Genomic DNA, 26900 nt, shown 5'->3' on the forward strand with positions numbered 1-26900 from the left:
GGGGAAAACTGAAAAAAGTGCTAACGCTTTCTTTTGTCAAAATCTTTAACACATTTTTGATGAAACTGTCGACAGGCACCATGCTAGGAAAACATTAGAAATCTGCTAGAAAGTGTACATTGTTTTAAAGAGTGAGCTGAAAGTAACTACAATACAGATGTAAATCTAGTAATTTTTAAAACATTGAGAAATGTTACTTACGTGTAGTGAGGAATGTATTTGCTTCTGGAACTTGGACTCACACTTAGAAAAAAAGAAAATATGGGTGACTGAGTTACTGACATTAATAAAAATCAGGTTGTCAGAGTACTTCTCTTATTAAGTCTTCAGATATATCTCAAAGGAATGTGCTTCCAAAAGTTTGTAATTTTAAACAGAAAAGACTTGAAGGTGTAGCTTTAAGTGATGAAAAGCAAACACAGAACAGCCAAGGACGAGTAAATCCTTGCTGACTCCTATGATTTAGTTCCAAAGCCTCTTCTCCTAGTTTTTCTTTGCTGTTTTCATCCTTAATGATTACATTGGCAAAGGTGACCTCTAGTTTTCTTAGGGGCTCCTCTGGTGACTCAAACAGTAAAGAATCAGCCTGCAACACAGGAGGCCTGGGTTTGATCCCTGGATTGGGAAGATCTCCTGGAGAAGGTAATGACAACCCACTCCAGGATTCTTGCCTGGAGAATTCCAGGGACAGAGAAGCCTGGCAGGCTACAGTTCATGGGGTTGTAAAGAGACACAAGAAGGCTGACATTTGAGTTGACTGAGCCTTGGGTGTAACCCTCCATGGTGGAGAGAAAGCCTCCATGGCCCAAAGGAGTTCGGTGTCTCAGACAAGACTACAGTTACCTAGGGCACTTCAGGGAGCATAGGGTTTATTTTATACTTTCCCTGCTCCAACTGCAGAATTAGCCATTTCTCCAAGGATCTTACAATGTCTTCTATTGGAGAAGGGCATTTTAAACCAACCTTTTTGGAGCTGGACATGCTTCAAATGTATGTATGAGTGTATATGAATCCATGTGTACCTGAAAAGGAAGTGAAAGTGTTAGCTGTTCAGTCGTGTCCAACTCTTTGCGACCCCATGAACTGTAACTGGAATTCTCTAGGCAAGAATACTGGAGTGGGCAGCCATTCCCTTCTCCATGGAACATTCCCCACCCAAGGATCAAACTCACGTCTCCTGAATTGCAGGCATATTCTTTACAGTCTGAGCCACCAGGAAAGCCTGTGTACCTACATATCTACATACATTTCTGAATATATATATATACATACATTTACACACACACACACACACACATATGTATTAAAATAAAGGGATACAACAGAGATATTAAGGGCTTGGTAATAGATTACAGCAATAAAAGTGAATGAATACCACCAGTAAAGTGAGTCACACCAATTTTTTGATTTCCCAGTGCCTATAACAATTATGTTTATACTATACTGTAGTCCATTAAGTGTACAATGGTATTATGCCTAACATCAATATCTCAATTTAAAAACACTTAATTGCTAAAAAATGTTCACCATACTCTAAGCCTTTAGCAAGTTGTAAAATTGTTGCACTATTGTCAGGGGACGTTCAACTTTAAGGGATCCAATATGCCATTTTCTTCCTTTGTGTGCCGTTTCTCAAGGACTCTCTATTCCTTATCGGTTCCTGGAAAACAGGAACGAGCAGAGCTGCATGCAGTTCTCAGAACTGAGATCATGAGAAAGAGCACCTGCTTGGATTCCTTTCAGTGACTCCCTTCAGTGACCTTTTACTTAAAGGTAATCTATTCAGTTATGCCCCCCTTACTCAGGATATGGAATGTAGTCTGGCCCTTTGAAGATATTATTTGCTCGGCTCTGTTTTTGCTCAGTTTTTTTACTGCCTAGAGCTGCCTTGTATGAAGATATACAAGCATGCGTTTCTGCAAATAAAGTACCCTTGTTTCACTTGAGACTTGGGTCCCCTGCGTCCTTCTTCTCGTCGACTCCAGTCCCCAGGTCCTGGTCTACAAAGACCGTGACAATTGGCGCCTGAACAGTGACGTGGTGAATGCCCTTGGCAAGCGGACGGAGTGACTATTAGGACCTACGGAGGTGGGTAAGTGAGGGGTTATGGGACAAATGGCTGGAAAGCCCCACCACTTTTCTACTTTACTTCATCATTTATTTAAGGTTCAGAGACTTTCAGTTTCACGTCAACAGATAGAGGCTTGTCTCCAAACAGTGGTGGAATATAATCCCTGGTTCCCTGAAGAAGGCAGTTTTGATTTAGAAATTTGGAACCTGGTTAAAGAGAATGTTGAATGAGCCACTAGATGGGGAAAAAATATTCCAATAGATTTCTGGCCCTTATGGGCCCTCATTAAAGCTGTGATCTTGCCATTTCAAGGCAACTCTAGTCCCCCTAATATTCATCAACAAGTGGAATGCTTATTATACGAATATGAATTAGATGATGAGACTTTACAGAAGGCCCAATTAGAGCAACATAAAATGTTTCAGAGCTTTCCCACCATCCCTGCTCCGGCTGTCCCAAGCGCTCCTCCTCCTCCTCTTGTAATGGGCACAAAACCAAAAGTCCCCTCAATTAGAGGACAAAATGAATCTGATGATGATTCTTCTGATGATCTCTTTGACACGAAAGCCAACAATACTTTTTTTGATGACAATGATAAACCCCTAACACGCACTCATATTTATGAAAATGGACGATCCACTCCTTCTCCTTCACGGCGAAGGCTTTCTGATTTACTGGCTTTGCAGTCTCTAGTCTCTGAGGCTGATGATCTTTTTGCCTTTCCTGTGTCAAGAAATATTCAGGCTCAAGGACAACTAATACCTCAATATGAAGGCATTGAGTTTTCTCACATGCAACAAATGAAAAAGGCTCTAACTATGTACAACCCTCATTCACATTTTACTAAAGAACTTCTAAACGCTATGGCATCTTCTATTGGAAATTTTATTCCTTATGATTGGTGAATTTTGATAAAAGCTCTTCTTAAACCAGGAGAATATCTTCAATGGATAATGTGGTTTCATGATGTGGCCGGAGATCGTGCCAATTCTAATGCTTGAGCTGGTGATCCCCAAAACCCAATTACTTTTGAAATGTTAACCGGTATGGGGCAATTCAATTTGGTGGAAGCTCAGACACAATGCTCTCCTTTGTTGCATGAGCAAGTGAAAGAAGTTGCCCTTGAAGCTTGGGATCGAATTACTCCTCAAGGGGAACCTAAAGGTAGCTACACAAAAGATATTACAAGGGCCTAAGGAAGCCTATGCTGATTTTTTAGCTAGGTTGGGAGTTACTATCTCCCCTAGTGTTGTTGGACAGGAAGCCAGAGCACAGTTAGAAAAACTGCTTGCACACAAGAATGTTGATCAGGAATGTCAAAGGGCCATCACTTCGATTTGCAAGACCGGGAATGTTATTATTTGAAGGCTTGTCACAACTTAGGATCAGAAACTCAGAAAATGCAAATGTTAGCTGAAGCAATGGCTGCTGCTTTTAAAAAGGGGAATGAAGGATGTTGTGTTTGTGGGGATAAAAGCCATTTAAAAAAGAATTGCCCTAAAAAACGCACAGAAAAAGCTAAAACTATTAAAAAACCTCCAGGAGTCTGCCCTCGCTGTCGTAAGGGGGGACATTGGGCTAAAGAATGTTGATCTAAATATGATGTTGAGGGAAATCCTATTTCGGAAAACTCATAGATGGGGACTCCCTGGGTCCCCATCAACAAAAACCAGGGGCAAACTCCATCTTTTTCCTCAAACATCTGGCAGTGCTGCCATCAATATACCAGCCCTAAATGATTTTTTTCTTTTTCCTCAAGCAGTCCCTTCTAGAATACCTACCGGACTTTATGGACCCCTACCCCCACAAACCTTTGGCCTTATACTTGGCCGATCTAGTCTGACTTTTAAGGGAATTACTGTCCACCCTGGTATAACTGATTCAGATTATACGGGAGAAATTCAAATTATGATGTCATCTCAGATACTATGGCAATTCAAAAAGGGGGACAAAATTGCCCAATTATTTCTTTTACCTTACATTTCTTTAACTCCTCTAATGGTATACAGACAGGTGGATTTGGTAGTACAGATCAAAAACAATCCTTATGGACATCAATAGTATCTGAATATGCATGACCAAATATAAATATTAAAATTAATGGCAAAAGATTTTCTGGTCTTCTTGATACTGGATCTGATATTACTATTATTTCGAAACATTTATGGCCCAAATCTTGGCCTATACAGAGAACTTCTTGCCAAATTGCAGGAGTATCTCAAATCAAAGTACAAGAGGTTTATCAAGGTGTCCAAATATACCCAAATATATCCAAATATAATGCTGCCAGCCTGTAACATTATGACTTTATGTGATAGATGCACCCCTTAATTTAATAGGAAGAGATTTACTTATGCAATGGCAAACTCAAATATATATTACACATTTTCCCTAGGGGCCACTGCTCATTTAACAAACAATTATTAAAATAACTTGGAAAAATGATGAGCCTATTTGGACAAAGCAGTGGCCCCTTACAAAACAGAAACGAGAGGCTGCTAAGGAACTTACACAACTGAAATTAAAACGTATTGAGGAATCTTGTTCCCCTTGGAATTCTCCCACATTTGTAATAAAAAATGAAATCTGGCAAATGTCATCTTTTAACTGATCTTCGAAAAGTTAATACACCTATGAAACCTATGGTGCATTGCAACCAGGAATTCCATCACCTACCACTTCCTCAAAACTGGCATATTATTATCATAGATTTACAAGATTGCTTTTTTTACTATACCTTTATACCCTCTAGACTGAGAGAGATTTGCTTTCTCTCTTTCTTATCCTAACCATATCAGGCCTCATAAATAGTATCAATGGACTGTGTTCCCTCAAGGAATGATGAATTCTCCCACCATGTGTCAATATTATGTAGCCAAAGCCCTTGAACCTGTGAGAAAACAATTTCCTGACTTTCTTGTTATTCATTATATGGATGATATATTGTTTTCAGCTCTATCTGTTTTAGAAACTCAGCAGATGTTTGACATAGCTCAACAATGCTTAAAAGCTTCTGGATTAATCATTGCCCCTAAAAAGATTCAAACATCTACACCTTACTATTACTTAGGATTTGTTGTTAGTAGACAATGTATTATTCCCCAAATAACACAGATTCGTGTTGATAAATAATCAACTTTGAATGATTTTCAAAAACTTTTAGGTGATATAAAGTGGATTAGATCCTCTTTAGGCATTGCAAATTATCAACTGACTAATTTATTTAACACTTAAAAGGAGATCCCGATTTAAATAGCCCTTGTTCACTTTTCCAAGAGGCATGAGAAGAACTCTGTTTAGTACAAAATAAATTGCAAAAGCAGTTTCTTACCCATATTAGACTTGATTTACCTCTAGAGTTATTTATACTCCCCTCTCTCCATAGTCCCACAGGACTCCTTACCCAACAAGAATACCTGATAGAATGGATCTATACCCATTTTTTAAGGGACAAGGTCACTTACACCGTATCTTGATTTGATCACTCTAATCATTATCAATGGAAGAAATAGAGCTAAGACTCTAACTGGCTCCAATCCTCATAAAATTGTAGTACCTATTAATAAATCTCAATTTGAGAATGCATTACAAACTTCTACTGATTTCCAAATAGCCTTTCTGGAATATTTTGGAGAAATTTCATTTCATTATCCTTCTAACAAGCTCTGGAATTTCTTCAAAAATACTGAATTTATTATCTCTCACATTGTCACATCACAACCTATACCTCAAGCTGAAGTTTTCTATATAGATGTGACTAAAAACGCCAACGCCTCATTCTGGTCTCTCAAAGAATATAAAGTCTTTTATACTAAATTTCACTCTGCTCAACAAAATGAATTATATGCTCTCATTCAGGTTATTCACCTACATTCTTTTCCTATTAATATAGTTTCTGACTCCTTATATTCAGTTTTTATATTAATATAGGAACTTCTACCATAAATTCTAATCAATCTCTTATCCAACAACTTTTTCTTGAACTACAATCTATAATTAGGAACTGCACTTCCCCCATTTATATTACCCATATTCAAGCACATTCTTGTCTTCCTGGCCCTATGGCTCATGGCAATGAACAGGTTGATAAACTTGTCTCTTTTGCTACTCCTGCAGAGCAACATGCTCTATTACACAATAATGCTGGCTCATTACACCAAATTTGGGAAATTCCATACCGACACGCTACAGAAATCATTAACAACTGCTCTACTTGAAGGCCCATACATCTTTGCTCCATTGCACAAGGTATCAGTCCTTGAGGATTACAACCCAGTAAACTACGGCAAATGGATGTAACTCAATGCCTTGAACTTTCTCCCTCTTCCTTCTTACATGTCTCAATCAATACAAATTCTTCTTTTATATGGACCACACCTCTCTGAGGTGAAGCTACACGACATGTTATAACCCACCTATTAGCTTGCTTTGCAATAATGGGAACACCTATTTCTATAACAATGGCCCTGCCTATATTTCTAGGCAATGCAAACAATTTTTACAATCATTTTCTATTAAATATATTACAGGTATTCCTTATAATCCACAAGCACAGGGCATAGTTGAATGAGCACATCACACACTGAAACTACAAATAAAATTTAAAAGGGGGGAATACACAGGAATACTTCTATCTTCCTTATCCAGAGCAGACTTTACTAGATTCCAATGCAATAAATTCTTTAATCCTATAACTATTGTTAATACAGCTTTATTTGTTTTAAATTTTTTAAACTTACCGCAAGCAGATATTTTGACAAAAGCAGAAAAACATTTTGAGGCATTGAAGGATACCTCCCTTCCTCTGCCCATTTGGTATCAGGACAGGTTGACTAAACAATGGAAATCTGGAAAATTAATATTACAGGGAAAGAGGTATGCTTGTATTTCTCCAGAAGGATCCAACGAAATCAGCTGGCTCCCTCTTCAGAAGATTTGCCCTAGGGGAGCCACTGGCATTCAAGATAGAGAAGAAATGGCAAAATCCCCAGGAGGAGGAGATTCCAGTACAAGCCATGGTGGCTTTAAAAATTTCCAAGAAGTGCCGCACTCGACGTCATTGACCTTATGATCTCCCTACTTGGTGACAGATAAAGAACCTTACTAATCAAGCTGAAAATCTGGTTTCTCAACAGGGAATGCCTCGGAATCCTGAAAATATTTTTGTTGCTATGCTTGCTTTGCTTGCTTTTGCTTCCCCTGCTCGGGCTGACGATTAACCACACTTATTGGGCTTATATACCTAACCCTCCTTTATTGCAGGTTGTAGAATGGACAGATACAGGACTGGTCGTATCCACTAATGACTCAGTACATATGCCTCCTCCTTGGAGCCTGGAGGGGGCCCTCTCATCCTGAGGAAGAAGGAAGACTAATTAACATTTCTCTAGGCTATGAAATCCTTCATGAATGGGCCCAGTAGAATTATGTATTAATGTTAGTCGACAAATGTGGGCTTTTGTCCTGCCTCCAAAAAAGAACTTCTGCACATTGCTTGGACTGTTTACTACCCTGTCCTTTTATGAGAACCATGTCAATGCTACCAAAACTCTAGGAAAAGGGCAAAAATTGGAATGTAAGCGGTTTACTTTTAAGGACTTTAAATATACTCCTGTTTATTGGGATAGATGTCCAGCTAAAGCAGGGAAATTAATGTTTGTGGCCATTTATACCATTGTTGATTGGGGACCCCATGGTATGTGGTTATCTAACTGCTCAGATGATATTAACAGTACTATGTGTGATTATGTTACTCAAGTAGCATGGAAGGTTACCAACAGTTCAATGGAACACTTCCATGACAAAGGACTCCTCTGGCTGACTTGACGGCAGAATGGCACCTCCTCGCCCTCGAATTGTCCTCAATAAACAGATTGGGCCTGAACAATGGGACATCTGGAAACTTGCTGCGAGTACTGAAAAACTTGGAACTTGGACTGGATATTTCACAGGGACCAGTCGTAGTCATAGTAACTATTCCTTCCGTTATAGTCATTCATATTTTATACCAGCTTGTGTTCCCCTTCCTTTTGTTACAGCCATAGGGAACCTACAATTTAATAAGACTTTACATTCTGTGACTTGTATAGATTGCAAACTGTATACTTGTCTTAATTCCTCTATTTCTCTAAAAAACGAATCCCTTTTGATTCTTTGATCTTGCTGTAGTCTGTGGTAGCCAGTAGATCTCCAATGACCCTGGGAAGAGGGTCCCATGGCAGAACTTGCCTCCCGGTTAGTCACTAAATTACTCCAATGATCTAAGGGATTCATTGGATGGCTAATTCTTGGCATTTTGGGGTTAATAGCCATTTGTACCACTGCTGCTGTCACAGGCATTGCTTTACAAACTTCAATTCAAACACAAAACTTTATTCAAAATTGGACTAAAGATGCTCATACTATATGGGTCACTCAGGCTCAGATAGATGAAGAAGTTCAGGATAAAATTCAGGAATTAGAAACAGCCATCCAATGGATTGGAGATCAATTAATAGATTTACAAAAACAAGTATTATTAAATTGTGATTGGAATTCTACTCAATTTTGTATCACTCCTGTTCGGTTTAACCATAGTGCTTATAATTGGGAACAAATCAAATTTCATTTGTAAGATATACATAATAATGCTTCCTTAAATGTACAATTGTTGCAAAAGGAAATCTTTGAAATCTTCTCTAAGAGTCTGCCCTCTTCCAACAATTTGGAAACCTTAGCTGAACAGCGAACTGATTAATTATCTGGCTGGACCCTTGAGGATGTTTTCCAAGCATCACACATAGTATTGGATCTGGAATTATAATGATGATAACTGTCTTGGTGATTGTATTTGTAGTATACTGATGCCTTCCAACTAAAATTGTTCAAACTAAGCAAATTCAGTTGGTCAGGGCCTTTCTCACAAAAGTATCTACAGTCACCCCCAATTATGAAAAAATAAAAAAGGGGGAATTGTCAGGGGACGTTCAACTTTAAGCGATCTAATATGTTTTCTTCCTTTGTGTGCTGTTTCTCAAGGATTCTCTCTATTCCTTATCAGTTCCTGGAAAACAGGAGTGAGCAGAGATGCATGTAGTTCTCAGGACTGAGATAATGAGAAAGAGCACCTGCTTGGATTCCTTTCAGTGACTCCCTTCAGTGACCTTTTGCTTAAAGGTAATCTATTCAGTTATGCCCCCCTTACTCAGGATATGGAATGTAGTCTGGCCCTTTGAAGATGTTATTTGCTTGGCTCTGTTTTTTCTCATTTTTTTTTTAAACTGCCTAAAGCTGCCTTGTATGAAGATATATAAGCATGCGTTTCTGCAAATAAAGTACCCTTGTTTCACTCGAGACTTGGGTCCCCTGTGTCCTTCTTCTCGTCGACTCCAGTTCCCAGGTCCTGGTCTATGAAGACCATGGCACACTATTAGCAGAGATCACTGGTCACATATCACCATTACAAATATGATAATGAAAATGTTTGGAATATTGTGAGAATTACAAAAATGTGAGACAGAGATGCAAAGTGACCAAATGCTGTTGGAAAAATGGCACCAACAGACTCACTTGATGCAGGGTTCCCACAAACCTTCAATTTGTAAAAAAAAAAAAAAAAAGAAACAAAAAAAGAACAAACCCACAGAATCAAAAGCAAAAACACAGTATCTGTGAAGTACAAAAGGAGGGTGTGCCTGTCAACGTAAGTTTCCTGGAATGTCCCCAAATCTAAGCAGTGCCACAGGGTTCATCTTAACCTTTCTCTCTGACAGCATGAAACCTGACTCTAGCTATCTACCAAAGACCCACTTTTTTGTTCAAACCTAGTATACATGTAAGAAGTTTTAAAATTGCCAATCCATTTCTGGTGAGAAACACATTTACCGAATAGAGTATAGAAAGCACTTATATACAGTTCTTTTTGTCTTGAATCTTACAGTCTTTGGTCCAAACACTGTTTCCAAGATTATGAAGGTCCAAATTTAGGACCACTCCTGATTTTCTCCATCCACTTAAATGTTATGTCATTTGTCTGTAACACAGATTCACTTGTCACCGTCTGCGCCCCAACCTGGATTTTCCCACCATCATGGTATCTATCGATTTGTGTCTTACTTTGTGTTCAGTCAAGTTTCCTCTCTGTGGTGTATGGTTCTGTGGGTAGGACAGAGCGTCCTGTGGCCATCACCGCAGACCCATACACAACTGCCCCATCTCCCTAATGTTAGTTCCCAGGCTCTTTGCAGCTCTTTCCCTCTCCTCCAATTCCTGGCAGCCACCAACCCACGCCCACCCTGGTGGTTTTGCCTTTTCTAGAACGTCACATAAATGGAATTGTGCAGTATGAGACTTCTGGGTCTGGCTGCTTCCACTGAACAGAATGCATTGAAAATTGACTCGTGAGCTGTATGCTGTGCTTGTTATCTTTCATTGCTGAATAGTATTCCACTACATGGCTCTACTCTAGTATCTTTATCTACTAGATGTTCTCCATTCACCTGCTGAAAGCAATCTTGGTTGTTTCCAGATTTCGAAGATAAGAATAGAGCTGTTATGGGCATTCACATATAGGTTTTTGTTGCTCACGAGAGCAGCATTTGCTAGATGAAGGCTCCAGGGTGAATGGAACTCTCAGGAGTTCTGAGACATGACAGAACTGGTAAGATATATGGCTTTCAGTTCATTAGATGATTCATCATTAAAACAATAAATGCAATGGAGCCACAGAAACTGGGTGAGCTATTTGCTATTTCACTACATGGCGTGTAAATAGAAAAACGTTTATAAACTTTTTTTTCTTTTCCTTTTTTGGCCATGCCACATGGTTTGTGAGATTTTAGTTCCCCTATCAGGGATCGAACCTGGGCCCATAGCAGTGAGCACCTAGTCCCAACAACTGAAACTCTAGTGAATTTCTGCAAAAAAAGGTTTTTTCATTAGCTTTCACATAGCATTAAGAGTTAGTACCCATAATTTATATGTTTATTCTCTTAAAAGATGTTTGAGTGAGATTATCAACTATTTCAGCCTGCTATGTTTAAAAGATCTTAAATTTTGAATGTTTCAATCTTTTATTTACATTATTACCTTTCAATTTATACATGAGAATCTATTATTTTTATTGGGGTGCCTTACACATGTTAAAACCATCTTTTAAATAATCTTTATTACAACGTATTATTTTTAAAATGTGGCTCAACAAAATCTGTTTGCTGATGAGACTCAGTTATTTTTCTCAACATTGTCATTATTTGAAACTTCATTTTCATCATTTGAACTTGATTATGATTTTGCATGTTTCCACTTCATTAGTCTTTTTCTTCTAATAATAAAAAATCCTTCTTTAAAGGACAATTTATGTTGGTTCTATTGAAGTGATATATAAAATTGTTAAAATATTTGAAAAACATCACTTTGATATTATTTTGCCATAACTTAAATTTTTCAATAACTTATTGATTTTGCTAAGACTAAAATCTCCCATACTTTGCTTTACAATGAGTTGCGGATTAGGTAAATACAAAATTAAATGTACAAGGTTAACGCCCTCCCATTGAGGTGATGAAATTCCAGGGAACAAAAGATGGGATAATCTCATGGTGGGCACATGCATTTTTCTTATACATTATCTGTCTGTCTCACACTATTCTTCATAACTGGCCACAGTATTTGTTGCAAAATAAAAATATCTCTTTAAGGTTCCATGTGATTCATTCTTATATTTTCTATTCTACTTAATCTTCACAAAAATTCTGGTTGTGACTCTCCACTAATGGGCTGCAACCAGCAGGCCACTACTCAGCGGTCTACTCACTAAACTGGGCCAGGACACCTGCCTGGTCCTGCTGAGAAACAGGTCCCTTGCTCAGACCATAAGCAAGAATCAATTGCAAATGGTCTAAAGAAATAAATGTAAACAGCAAAATTTTAATTGTTTTAGGAAAAAAGTAAAGAAGGATAAAATCCTTATTACTTCTGGACAGGAAAAGATCTATTAAAAATTCCACAGAAAATAACAATATACTGAGGGAAATATCAATGACTTCAGTTATATTAAAATTCAAAACTTCAGTTCAGGAAAGGGCATTGCGAAAGAGAAAAGTCACAGACTGGAAGGATATATCTTGATGCATAGTACCAATAAAGGATTTTTACCCAGAATAACAGACATAAAACTTCCTACAATCAAAAAATAAAAGATAAATAACCCAGATGCAAAACACATGAAAAGGTAAGTTGTACACATGAGCATGCAAGTAAGTCACAACTTACAAACAATATTAGTAACTGTGAAATATTAAAATATTAAAATTATAATGAAGCACAATTTTGTACTTTTAAAGTTTGATGTTTAAAATTTGGAAATTCCAAATGTAGGCCACAGAATGCAGCAGTGGGAACTCAAGCATTATTGATGGTTGATCCACTGGCAAAGCTCATTTGGAGAAAAATGTTGCAATGTTAAGAACATAAAGGAGTTCACATCTCTAGATGCAGCAATTATAGATGTAAGGATGCATATATAAAACCCAGAAATATCTTTATAAAGATACAGGGACATTGTTTCCAACTGCAAGAGAAACCAGACAAAAAATTAAATTACAAGAATGGATGACTAAATGGTAGTATATCCATTCATTGGAAGACTGTGTGTCAGAGAAAGTGAATACCTAGAGAAGCCAGCATGTGTGAGTCTCACAAACACAATGAGGAACAAAAATGTTACACATCTGATATCACTTATATTGAGTCTCCACATATGGAACACAATTTCATATCTTAGTTAAGAATAACATATACATTTTAAGGGTGCATGAATATATGAAACATCAAATCCAAAATAATGTGGTCCCTGAGGAAGGCACAACTTCTTGGAGAGAAGGACATAGGGGCTTCTGGGTATTAGTAATGGTTTGTTTCTAAAGCTGGGAAGTAGATACATAGGTTACATCATATTTCTATTTTACATTTTTATATAGGAAATATTCAAAATTAAATTTAAAAAATAAGGTGATGGCTGGATTGTGAGTTAAAATTAGAAGAAAAAAACCCAAAACGGTGACATTTTCAAAGACAGAAATACCAAGTTTTTTTAGACTAAATGCATAAAATTATATTTGTGGAACGATTAGTAATAAAGTCATTGCTTTTGGTGTTAACAGAATACAAGATACTATAAGATACAAAAGTTGATAGAAAATAATTTATAATCGCTTGAAGCCCATGTATTTTACAACACTATAAATGTTCATAAGAAATGATATAGAAACACTCCTTATTTTTAAATGGCTGTGGTATGTTTGATAGTCTATACTTTAAGAAGGATTAGGGGAAAACCAGAGAACGCTGGAAACATGAGTGGCTGCACTGGGGTTTGGGTTCTCTTTCCAGCCACAAGGATGAAGTGTGAGGGCCTCTAGGATACTCTCCAGGGGATGTGCTCCTCACCCATGGGCTAGAGTGTCTGATGACTAAAGATAAATAAGTGACAGTGATGAGAACATCGGGAGATAAAACTTACAAATTAACTGGCTTGACTGGTGCCAAGAAAGATCTTGTTTGAAATCTGTCCCAGAGTCCACCAACCATCTAAAATCATCAAAATGAATGATAAGTACTTAACAAAGTGACTGTAATTTCTAGTATTTAAATTTCGACTACTGTGATTTCTGTGATATGTGAGTTTCAAGTACCGTAATTTCTGGTACAGGAGCTCAGCCCCTCCTATCACAGGCGCCTGGTGGAGGTGCTCCTGGAGCACCGTCACCTACCCAGAGGGCTGCTCAGGGCGGCTCCTGCTCCCTGCTGTGCCCTCAGGTCCTCAGTAGCCTTTGTCTTCCGGGAGCTGGACCCTGCCTCCTTAGCCCCCTCCTCCAGGCCGAAGCCCTTGTGAAAGGCCTGACCTGAGCCCTCATCTGGAGACGGGGCTTCCTTGGCTCCACAGCCTCAGAGCGTCTCTCCCACCCACAGCCCGGGCTCTGAATCTCATCCTGCCATGGATGACTTTGGTCACAGTACAGCTCAACACCAAAGAGTAGGCAATCAAACACCATTCTCACAGGTATAAAGTATTTTAAAGGAGTTGAGAGAGCCTTAAAAATATTAATAGCTAGGAATCCAGACATATTTTTGGTCCTTTAATTGGTTTTAATTTCTGTATGCAAATAACATGCTGAGATTTTGTATTAATGCCTTATTTTCTCCTCTTATTATCATCTTTTTCACTGTAAAAGCTGAAGTTTTTCAAAATAATCTAGACTTCTTAACTTGTAGCTCATGAACCTCTTAGGAGTCCATGTTTAGAACTGTATTTCAATATAGCTGATCTCTTTTATAGTCCTGTGTATTTTACATATTAAACACTTCATTCTGAAAGGTGGTCCCAGGGTTCAGATTTCCCCCAAAAGATGAGGGAATCCATGGAAGCAGAAGGTGCTTTGCAAGCACAGAGCAAGGGCATCCCATGCAATACTGTGAGGCCTAAAGTAAGATCTGAATGGTTCTCGAGATATATCCCAGAGAAAACAGTGGTGAAGGCAGTGGAACACCATCTGCAAAAGACAAGGCTGGATGAAGCAGCAGGTGGACTCAAAGATTTGAGAGCAGCTCACCACAGAACGTGATGTGCAATGTGGAGGGTGACGTGTCAGTGGTGGAGGAGAAGCTAGAGGAAGAGATGGAGAGAGATGAGGATGAGGAGGTCACGGGCAAGTAACAGAGGCCTGGGTACATGTCATGCAAGGAGGATGAGTTTTACCTTCTAGAAAGTGATGGGTTTTAATCAGTGTGGTAATCCCTGTGATGAGTTTTTTTTTTTTTTATCCCCATGATGAGTTCTTGATATCAGAAATGAAAACAACGAACATCTCTACAGATAATTGGGTATGTCTGTCACAAAAGCTTTATGATTCATGGATTTTCCCATTCTGCCTCAAAAAGTGCAGAGCTAAGTTCTGGATTTAAGGACTGTTCTCAGCATAGGCTCTCTGGAGGAATCATAATCATATCTCTGTCTTCATTACTTACTCCTTCTTTTGCAATTTTTAAAGGAAACACAGTATTTGAAAATAACTTTTGAGAAAGAGGTGGTCTTTAAATGAAATTTGAAAAGTTTCAATATAGGTATGAATGCATTTGAGATTATTGATGACTTATGATTATGGAATTTTCAATTCCATAAATGTATATATTTGCTTTGCTCTTTTCATAACAATAAAATAAATATTACTGTGGTTTAAAGCTTGGTTCAGTAATAAATGCATTATTTCAAAAAATGTAACTACAAAGTAAAAGGGATTGTGCACACATAATTAAGGTCCCTAATCACTGACCTGTGTTATTGCAGGCAATCCTTCATATCTTTTCAGTATAAAACAATGTGAAACAGGGTCAGCGGCTTTTTCCACTGTTGTTTCTTCTGGATCAAGTTTTGGTGGTAGCATCTTGTCCCAAGGAACCATTTCATAAGCTCTATAAGATTATTAAATAATGACATCTTGTGAAAAATACATATCCAACTAGCATGGTTCCTAACAATATTGTATTCTGCAGTAGGCAGATGTCCCTCAAGACTCCTGCCCCTTGTATACACACTGTACATAACCACTTCCATTCTGGTGTGGGCAGAGCAAATGAATGTGAGCGGTACCATTCCTATGACAGTTTCTATGGCAACTTTATATGACAAAAGGGCTTGCGCACATGTAATTAAGGTCTCTAATCAGCTGAATTTTAGGGATTCAAAAGGTGGCTTATCCTAAGTGGTTCTAGCCTAAACAGGTGAGCCCCCAAAGAGGCAAGAAGACAGCAGCAGACACTCTTTAGTTATCCTCAAACAAAACCGGTAAGTCCCGCAGCTGCACTGAGCTGAATTCTGCCAACAATCCAAATGATCCTGGGAGATGAGGACCCAGCTGTCATTGACGTCTTGATTCCAGTCTGAGAAATACAGTGTGGACATGCCAGCACTTTCGTCTTATGGAAATGTGAGATGATAAATGGGCATGATTTAAAGCTGCTACATTGTGGTAATCTGTTACACTTTTTTTTTTTTTCCATTTGGTCTCTGCAGCAGGACAAGAAGAACATTAATATACACATAAACTAAGGCTTAGAGAACTGAGTCTGTTTGCTTGAGGTCACTTGGTCACTGATGGTCAAAGTCAGGACATCTGTCTCGATTACTGGCTTATGAAGGGGCAGTTATATTCACATGATGTGAAGCAGTTCATCCCCCTACTCCCTAAAGCCATCTGGATACCAGGTCTCTGCATCTTCTTCCTCCTCTACCTGTTGCCTCCTCTTGGTCTCTTTTGCTGGCTTCCTTCTCCTCTTTCTTGATGTACACATGCCAAGACTCAAGATCTGCTCTTCATTGACTCATTCAATGCTGTGGCTTGACATCCCTGCCCATAAATCATGACACCCAGATGTATTCCTCCAGCCCAGCCCTCTCCCCCTAGACTGCAGACCCACAGACCCACTGCCCACTTGACATATCTATTCTTTCACTTCAAACCTGCTCTACCTGCCTTCACTGTGATAAGCAACGGCTTCAGTCCATGCTGCTGCAGAGCATAAACACTGGAATCATTCTCCATGCCTCTTTCTTTCAGACTCATAATCTGCAGCCTGGAAATTGTGTTGGCTCTGCTTTCAAAATGTATCCATAGGCCAACAAGTGTTAAAACTTCCTACTGACCTCCTCCTACCCACTATTACCTCTGACCTAGATCACAGTGGCAGCCTTCTGACTGGGCTGCCAGCTTCTCCTCTCACTCAATCCACTCTGAACCCAACAGCTGCCATGACTGTTGATATACACACCCGATCTGGCCACTTCACTGCCAAGGCCCTACTGTTGACAGTTTCTTAACATGCCCCATGAGATCTGGGTCCTGGCATTTCCTGACTTCTTCCACTACTGCTCCCTTACTCTGCTGCAGATCCTGGCCTTTGCTCTTCCTTTATAGACATCTCAGACACATGTCTGACACAGGGCTGTTACTCTGTAATCCCTTTGACTGGAAAACAGTCCTTCCAGACATCTGAACATCCCCTCACCTCTTCCAAGTTTCTGCTCAAATCTCACTGTGCAAGGAGGCCTACCCAGACCTCTCAGTTATTCCAGAAGCCTATTACCCCCCACGGGGTGCTTCTGATCTTATCATGTTTTACTTTTTTCTCATTTTTTCATTGACTTATTACCTTCTAAGGTATGATCTGTCTACCTACTAGGCTTCTGGCTTAGCGTCCGTCTCCCTTTAGAGTGAGTACTCACTGGAGAATCTCACAGCCTGGGGCGTAGACACATAACAGATACTTTGTATGATTCTCTCGTTCAAACTTCTCTGCTCTCCTTTTCTATGACACTGTACCCTTATCTCATCCTCTCTCTCTGACCATTTCCTTTCTGTTTTTGTTTTATTTTTCTATTAAATGTAGGTTTTTTTCCCTTCAACTGTTTATTTTAGCAACCAATGTAAGTAAATAAAGAATTGTGTCTGAAGTTCTTTGAAGTCCTCGCAGGACCCTGGATATTGTGCACAGGAAGGAGATGTGTTATTAAAGAAAAAAGAAATAGAAATATATTTTTAAATCAAATTCTATTGGGAAAACATGCTTACTTTTGTGTAGAAGACTTGTAAAATGAGTCTTTTGCACTATATTTCTTGTTTGATTGTAAAAGTGGTTCTCCATTATCCTAGAAGGGGTGAATAATGTTAAAAAGATAAGATATAAATGAGAATTGCTAACGCTTTCTATTCATCACGCGTTCTTTTCTCCTCTTTCTGCATTTTTCTTCTTTCAAAGCACCTCTTGGATCAACCAGATTTAACACTGTCCTCTATTAACTTGAAAATTTACATTGTTTACACCCACACACATTCCTACTGATTACATTAAAATTTACAAATATATATTATTCTACTCATCTTTTTAAATCTGATTTTTGGCTTAATCATTTTTTAGTTTAAGATTATAAATTTACATAATTAATTCTAGACCTTTCTTATTTTCTAATATACCCACAAAAGTCTAATTTTTTCTTCCTTAGCACACTTTTAACTCCTTTATATAAAATTATCAGCTTTATTTTCAAATTTATAATTTAGGTTAAAACACTTTCTAATTTCTCCTGTGATTTCTTCTTTGACCCATGAATTATTTAGAGTCGTGGTGTTTCATTTTAAAATATTTGATGCCTTCCTAGACATCTTATGTTACTTATTTTTAACTCTGTGGTAGTTAGGGGTTTCCCAGGTGCTGCTAGTGGTAAAAAAAATACCCACCTAACAATGCAGAAGATGCAAGATGTGGGTTAGATCCCTGGGTAGGGAATATCCCATGAAGGAGGAAATGGCAACCTACTCTGTATTCTGGCCTGGAGAATCACATGGACAGAGGAGCCTGATGGGCTACGGTCCATAGGGTCACAAAGAGTCAGACACAACCAAAGTGACTTAGTACATGGAGTTTAACTATAGTCACTGACTTGGAATGCTGAACCAAATTTGCAATCCTGGAATAATCCCCACTTAGTCCTAACGTCTTATCCTTTTTATATATCACCAGTTGGCCTTCCCAGATGGTGCGAGTGGTCAAGAACCCGCCTGCCAATGCAGGAGACTGAGGAGATGCACGTCCAATCCCTGGGTGGGAAAGATCCCTGGAGAAGGACATGGCAACCCACTCTAGTATTCCTGCTTGGAGAAACCCAGGGACAGAGGAGACTGGCAGGCTACAGTCACAGGGTCACAAAGAGGTGGACATGACTGAAGTGACTTAACATGCAAATTCAATTTAGTAAAATTTTGCTAAGAATATTTTTGCCTGTTCATAAGCATATCAGACTATTTTTGTTGTAGTATCTTTTTCACATTTAGATGACAGGCTTTTTCTGTTCTCAGATATACTATTTGGGTCAGATCTTCCTTAAACATCTGATCTTATTCATCAGTAAAACTATCTAATCCTGGAGTTTTTCTGTGGAAAGTGTTTTAATAATCAACTAAACTATTTTAATAAGTATAGGTCTACTCAGTTCAGTTCAGTTCAGTCACAGTCGTGTCCGACTCTTTGTGACCCCATGGACTGCAGCACACCAGGCTTCCCTGTCCATCACCAACTCCCAGAACTTGCTCAAACTCAAGTCCATTGAGTCAGTGATGCCATCCAACCATCTCATCCTCTGTCGTCCCCTTCTCCTCCCAACTTCAATCTTTCCCAGCATCCAGGGTTTTCCCAGGGAGTCAGCTCTTCGCATCAGGTGGCCAAAATATTGGAGCTTCAATTTCAACATCAGACCTTCCAATGAATATTCAGGGCTGATTTCCTTTAGGATTGACTCGTTTGATCTCCTTGCAGTCCAAGGGACTCTCAAGAGTGTTCTCTAACACCACAGTTCAAAAGCATCAATTCTTCAGTATTCAGCTTTCTTTAAGGTCCAACTCTCACATCCACACATGACTACCAGAAAAGCCACAGCTTTGACTAGATGGACCTTTGTTGGCAAAGTAATGTCTCTGCTTTTTAATATGCTCTCTAGATTGGTCACAGCTTTTCTTCAAAGGACCAAGTATCTTTTAATTTCAAGCCTGCAGTCACCATCTGCAGTAAGTTTGGAGCTCAAGAAAATAAAGTCGGTCGCTGTTTTCCCATCTATTTGCCATTAAGTGATGGGACCGGATACCAGGATCTTAGTTTTTTGAATGCTGAGTTTTAAGCCAACTTTTTCACTCTCCTCTTTCACTTTCATCAAGAAGCTTTTTAGCTCCTCTTCACTTTCTACCATCAGGGTGGTGTCATCTGCATATCTGAGGTTATTGATATTTCTCCCAGCAATCTGGATTCCAGCCTGGGCTTCATTCAGCCCGGCATTATGCATGATGTACTCTGCATATAAGTTAAATAAGCAGGGTGACAATATACAGCCTTGACATACTCCTTCTCCAATTAGGAGCCAGTATATTGTTCCATGTCCAGTTCTAACTGTTGCTTCCTGACCCGCATACAGATTTCTCAGGAGGCAGGTAAGGTGGTCTGGTATTCCCATCGCTTTAAGAATTTTCCACAGTTTTTTTGTGATCCACACAGTCAACATCTTTGGCGTAATCAATAAATCAGAAGTAGATGTTTTTCTGGAACTCTTGCTTTTCCTATGATCCAATGGATGTTGGCAATTTGATCTTTGGTTCCTCTGTCACTCAGACAGTTTTATGTCAGTTTTGATAAGTTGTGTTTTCAAGGAATTTGCTCATTTTAACTAAGTTGTCAGGTCAAGTTGTTTACCGTATCCTTCATTAAAAGATAAACTATATTGAGATCTTTAATGAACTAAACCTGATTAATGCATATGATTTGATATTACAGATATATATATATATTTTTTCATGAAACCACCACAACAGACAAGATTCAGAGTATTTATATTTTGAAAAAGCATTTCTCATGCTGCTTTGGATCCATATATCCCTATGTTCCCAGTCCAGGTCAACAAGTAATCTGCTTTTTGTCACTCTATACTGTTTTGCATTTTAGAATCAGCTAATGTATAATATTTTGTTTCTGGCTCCTTTCATGCAGTTTAATGATTTTCAGTTTCATTCCTGTTGTCACATTATTAGAATAATAGACCTTACTCGAATATTATTCTGTTGTATGGCTACGCTACAATGTGTTCATACTTTCACATGCACATGAACAATTTGTTCCCACTTTTTGTCAATAAGGAATAAAGCTGCTCTGAGTATTTATGCTCAAGTCATTGTGTGGGCATATATTCTAATTTGTCTTGTGTAAATATCTAAGAGAAGCATGTCTGGACACTTGATAGGTGTGTGTCTAACTTCTGAACAAAGTGTTAAAGTTTCTGTAGTATTTGTAACATTTCACATTCCCACCAGTAGGGTGTGAGAATTCCAATGTTCTGTATCCTTGTCAACAGTTGGAATTTTTAGCCTTTAAAATTTTAGCTATTGTGGAGATATACTGTATATAATTTGTATTTCACTAATGATTCAGCACATTGAGCATCTTTTAATGTGTCCATTAGCCATTCTTATATTTTTTTGTGAGGTCTGTTCAGATCTTTTGATAATTTTTCATGTGGGGTATGCTTCTTGTTCCTGATTGATTTTAAGTGATCTTTATACATTTTAGATACAAATCCTTTCTTATTTATATGATTGTGAACATCTTCCCATTATGTGGCTTGCTGGTTCATTTTCTTTATAATGCATTTTGAAAATCTAAATATTTCTAAAATTTTATAATCTTAATTTTATGTTAAGGCTTATTATCCACTTAAGGTTATTTTTTGTACAGGTTAATGGTATATACAGCTGTTTCTGTAATATACTAAAAGACTTTCCTTTCTTCACTAAAATGCTTGGCACATTAAAAAAAAAAATCAAATGGCAATGTATTCGGTGGCTGTTATTTCTGGACTCTTAGGTTCCATTAATCTGTATGTCTATCATTTGCCTATTGGTACTGATTATTGTAGCTTTATAGTAAGACTTGCAATCCTCCAACTTGTTCTTTTTATTCAAAATAGTTTTAGCTATTTTAGGTTTCCATTGTATATTAATTTTACAATCAACTTGCCAATTTCTTCAAAAGTGTCTCTTAGGATTTTTATGTGGTTTGCATTGAAACTATCTACAGATCAACTGGGAAAGCATTAGCATATTAACAATAATGTCTTTCTGTCCCTGAGCCTGGTTTGCTTTCCACTTATTTAGGTCTTCTTTATTTCACTCAGTATAGTACTCTGGTGAGTCAGGGAAGAAAATGTGCATATGTTTCACACAATTTTATGTAGTTTTGGTTTGGTTTGTAAAATATAATCTTAAATTTTCATTTTGCAATTGTTTGCTTCTGATATGTAAAGATTCAATTGGTTTTTGTATATTAAACAGTAAACCTGTGCCTTTAATTGACTCAACTATTATCTTTAGTAGTTGTTTTGCAGATTCCTGAGGGTTTTCTATATAATGTCTATGTAAAGATGGATTTGTTTCTTCCTTTCCAATATTTATGACTTTTAATTCTCTTCCCTATGTTACTGCAATAGCTATTACCTCCATGAGATGGAAAAGAAAAACTGACAAGAGCAGGCATTTTATATTCCTGATTCTAAGGAACGAAAACTGTCTTTTATCATTACTTTAGCCTTAGTTTACCACAGATGTCCAAAATCAGGTTGAGGAAGTCCCCTTATAAATCTAATTTGTTGATAGCTTTTATTACAAATGAATATTGATTCCACTCCCTTGCTAAGAATAGTCTTGGTTATTTATGATTCTTAGATTTCTGTATTCATTTTATAAAGAAATTTTCAATTTTCTAAAAGAAACAGCTTGGATGTTGATTGGAATTGCACTAAGACTAAAAATCAACTTAGAAAGGTCTAAAAAAAATTTTAACACTGAGCCTTCCAATCCAGATGAGAGCAACTTGCTCTATTTGAGTATTTTTTACATTTTTCTCAATACACTTTGTAGTTTTGCCACAGGGTTGCCAAATATTTGTAACTGCTGGTTTAAATGTTCTTAGTTGACTTTTTAAAAATTTACTGTGTCCTCATGTTCTTCTGGCTTGTACAGATTCTGACAAGAAGCCTGCTGCCATTTTCATATGTGCTCCTTTGTATATATATTTTTTCCTCTACCTAATGTTTTACGATCTTCTATCAATGACTGTTTTTCAGCAATGTGATTGATGTGCGTGGGTTTATCTATATTCAGCTTGGCATTTGCTGAATTTCTTGGATCTTCAGATTTATAATTTCCAAGAGTTAGGAAAAATTTTGGCCATGATTTCCCCCAATAATTTTTCCCACCTTCTTTTCTCCCCTGGGATTCCAAATACACATATGTTATGCAACTTGATATTGTCCCAGAGTTGACTGCTGATCTTCTCCCTGTATTTATTTTGTATAGTTTCTATTGCTATGTCTTTCATTCTTCTTTTATTCTGCAGTCTCTAACCTGCTTTCAGAGCTGTTTATCTTTAATTTTAGACGCTGAATTTTTCTCTATAAATCCTTCTGAGTCTTCTTTGTGTGGCCACTTTCCCACATTGTCATGGTTGTGGTCTCCTCCACAGCCTGAATGTAGGGAACAAATTTGTAACATATTTCTGTAGTTTCTTCATGTCTGTCACTCCTGTGTCTGGTATTATTGATTTATTTTTTGCTTGACTATGGTATTATTTTTCTTCTTGTCTGCATAAAAATGAATTTTTTTAGTGTGCATCTGTTTTGCCCTTTAGTTTCTTGGTTGCTAGAACTAGTTTTATACTTAGTATTAGATTCTATTTCAGTGCAAATTTCAAAATTGAAATCAGTTGGGTGCTTTTGAGGGTTCCTTTTAAACTTTGCTCGTTGAAGTCCAGAAGAACCTTTAGAGGACTAACTTGACCTGACTAGAGGTGACAACCTTCTGAGACATCTACGGATATCCCATGTACTATGTGTCTTCCTTCTCTGTGGGGACATGAACCATCCTCTGCCTGTCTGAGCGTCAGAGAATAATCATGAAGTTCTTCACAATAGGTCTTTGCCCAGCTTTGGCAATTTCCTCTTAAGCACACAGATCAATATTCAGAGACCTGTGCATTCTTTGCCTCATACCCAGGGCTCCAGAGCCCCTTGTATGGAGCTCCCTCCTCCCTGATATCCTACTCTGCATATTTTACTTGACTTAGCTGCCTACAACTCCAATCTCTTCAACTGCATAAGCATTAAAAGCTTTCTATGATTTCTGTTCCTTGGGCTGTGGTTTGGAAACTGTCACTATTTTATCCATTTTGTGTCCACTTTTCTGACCATTTTCTAGCTTTCTGAGAAGGTATATTCATTCACAAGGAGAGTTTTACTGGTGTTTTGTGGGGAAAAACTAGGAAAGTTGTTAATGATTCTTAAATACACACAATGTCCCGCACAACAAAGAATTACCCAGCCCTAAATGTCAGTTTAGGCAATCCCAAAGAATGCTCAAACTACCACACAATTGCACTCATCTCACACGCTAGTAAAGTAATGCTCAAAATTCTCCAAGTCAGGTTTCAGCAATACATGAACCATGAACTTTCAGATGTTCAAGCTGGTTTTAGAAAAGGCAGAGGAACCAGAGATCAAATTGCCAATATCCGCTGGATCATTGAAAAAGCAAGAGAGTTCCAGAAAAACATCTATTTCTGCTTTATTGACTATGCCAAAGCCTTTCCACAATAAACTGTGGAAAATTCTGAAAGAGATGGGCATACCAGACCACCTGACCTGCCTCTTGAGAACCTGTATGCAGGCCAGGAAGCAACAGTTAGAACTGGACATGGAACAACAGACAGGTTCCAAATAGGGAAAGGAGTATGTCAAGGCTGTATATTGTCACCCTGCTTATTTAGCTTATATGCAGAGTACATCATGAGAAACGCTGGGCTGGAAGAAGCACAAGCTAGAATCAAGATTGCCGGGAGAAATATCAATAACCTCAGATATGCAGATGACACCACCCTTATGGCAGAAAGTGAAGAGGAACTAAAAAGCCTCTTGATGAAAGTGAAAGAGGAGAGTGAAAAAGTTGGCTTAAATCTCAACATGCAGAAAATTAAGATCATGGCATCTGGTCCTGTCACCTCATGGGAAATAGATGGGGAAACAGTGGAAACAGTGGCAAACTTTATTTTTGGGGGGCTCCCAAATCATTGCAGATGGTTTTTGCGGCCATGAAATTACTCCTTGGAAAGAAAGTTATGACCAACCTAGACAGCATATTAAAAAGCAGAGACATTACTTTGCCAACAAAGGTCCATCTGGTCAAGGCTATGGTTTTCCCAGTAGTCATGTATGGATATGAGAGTTGGACTGTGAAGAAAGCTGAGTACCGAAGAATTGATGCTTTTGAACTATGGTGTTGGAGAAGACTCTTGAGAGTCCCTTGGACTGCAAGGAGATCCAACCAGTCCATCTCTAAAGGAGATCAGTCCTGGGTGTTCATTGGAAGGACTGATGCTGAAGCTGAAACTCCAATACTTTGGCCACCTCATGCAAAGAGTTGACTCACTGGAAAAGACCCTGATGCTGGGAGGGATTGGGGGCAGGAGGAGAAGGGGACGACAGAGGACGAGATGGCTGGATGGCATCACTAGCTCGATGGAGATGGGTTTGGGTAAAGTCCGGGAGTTGGTGACGGACAGGGAGGCCTGGCGTGCTGAGATTCATGGGGTCACAAAGAGTCGGACACGACTGAGCGACTGAACTGAGCTGTCAGTTGTGGGGCTTCCCTGGTGGCTTAGCGGTAAAGAATCTGCCAGCCAATTCAGGAGATGTGGGTTTGATCCCTGAGTAGGGAATATTCCTGGAGAAGGAAATGGGAACCTACTCCAGTATTCTTGCCTGGGAAATTCCATGGACAGAGAAGCCTGGTGGGCTACACAGTCCATGGGGTCGAAAATGAGTCAGACACGACTTAGCCACTAAATACCACCACCACCAACAAATGTCAATTGTGCCAAGGTGAGAAACACTGGTTTGACATATGATACCACTCTATTATTTAGCTCTTCTTAGGGACTCTAATTATACATATATTGTTTCTTCTTTCATTCTGTCTGCCCTCGGATGGTTAAGGATAAGAGGCCTGTGGAAGTTTCCTGGTGGGAGAGACTGACTGTGGGGGAATCTGGGTGTTGTTCTGATGGGCGGGGCCGTGCTCAGTAAAACTTTAATCCCATTTTCTGTTGATGGGCGGGGCTGTGCTCCCTCCCTGTTGTTTGGCCTGAAGCCAAACCATGGCAGGGTTAATGAGGATGTCGACCTCCTTCAGGACTCACGCCCACACTCTGTGTTCAGTGCCCCTGACCCCCCAGCAGGCCTCCCACGCCTCTGCCAGAGACTCCTGGACACTCCCAGGCAAGTCCGGCTCAGTCTCTTGTGGGGACACTGCTCCTTTCTCCTGGCTGCTGGCGCACACAAGGTTTTGTTTGTGCCCTCCTAGAGCCTGTTTCCCCAGTCCTGTGAAAGTTCTATAGTCAAATTCCACTGGTCTCCAAAGTCAAATTCTCTTGGGGTTCTGTCCCTTTGCCAAATTCCCAGGTTGGGAAATCTGTTGTGGGACCTAGAACTTTCTTAACAAGGTGAAAATTTCATTGGTGTAATTGTTCTACAGTTTGTGGCTGTCTGCTCAGCAGCTCTATGGTGGGGCTAACAGCGACCTTCTCCAACAGGGCTTCTGCCACATGCTGTGTGTCCCAGTTCTGCTGCAGCAGAGCCGGTTTCCACAGCAGGCCACTGCTGACCTGTGCCACTCAAACACTCAAAGGCAGGTCTGGCTCAGTCTCCGTGCGGTCTCTGGGTCCTAGTGCTCACAGGTTTTGTTTGAGCCCTCTGAGCATCTCTGAAGGGAATGGGGTTTGATTCTAAACACGATTTCACCCCTCCTACTGTCTTTCTGGGGCTTCTCCTTTGTCACTGGATGTGGGGTATCTTTTTTTGGTGGGATCCAACATTCTCCTGTCAATGACTGTTCAGCAGAGAGCTGCAATTTTGGAGATCTTGCAGGAGAAGATGAGTGTACGACCTTCTACTCCACTGAATCCCTTAGAAGAAATGGAGTAGCCCTCATAGGCAACAAAAGAGTATGAAATGCAGTACTTGGTTGCAATCTCAAAAATGACAGAATGATTTCTCTTCGTTTCCAAAGGCAAGCTTCAATATAACAGTAATCCAAGTCTATGTCCCAACCACTAAAGTGGTTGAAGAAGCTGAAATTGAACAGTTCTATGATGACCTACAAGACCTTCTAGAACTAACACCAAAAAAAATATGTCCTATTCATCACAGGGG

At 39.0% G+C, this 26900-nt stretch overlaps 1 protein-coding gene across 1 annotated transcript in view; it reads right to left on the bottom strand.

Moving 5' to 3' along the window:
• The window catches only part of SPMIP7 (sperm microtubule inner protein 7), a 62592-nt gene that overhangs the window by 12670 nt on the left and 23022 nt on the right, over positions 1-26900 (bottom strand). The window contains exons 3-6 of the mRNA XM_065938694.1: positions 17677-17753; positions 15382-15520; positions 13572-13639; positions 202-243 (exon numbers count right to left, since the gene is read on the bottom strand). Of these exons, the coding sequence (XP_065794766.1) occupies positions 202-243; positions 13572-13639; positions 15382-15520; positions 17677-17753 (326 nt within the window). The remainder of the gene's footprint in view (positions 1-201; positions 244-13571; positions 13640-15381; positions 15521-17676; positions 17754-26900) is intronic.

This window comes from Muntiacus reevesi, chromosome 6 (genome assembly GCF_963930625.1).
Source record: "Muntiacus reevesi chromosome 6, mMunRee1.1, whole genome shotgun sequence".
Taxonomy (NCBI): domain Eukaryota; kingdom Metazoa; phylum Chordata; class Mammalia; order Artiodactyla; family Cervidae; genus Muntiacus; species Muntiacus reevesi.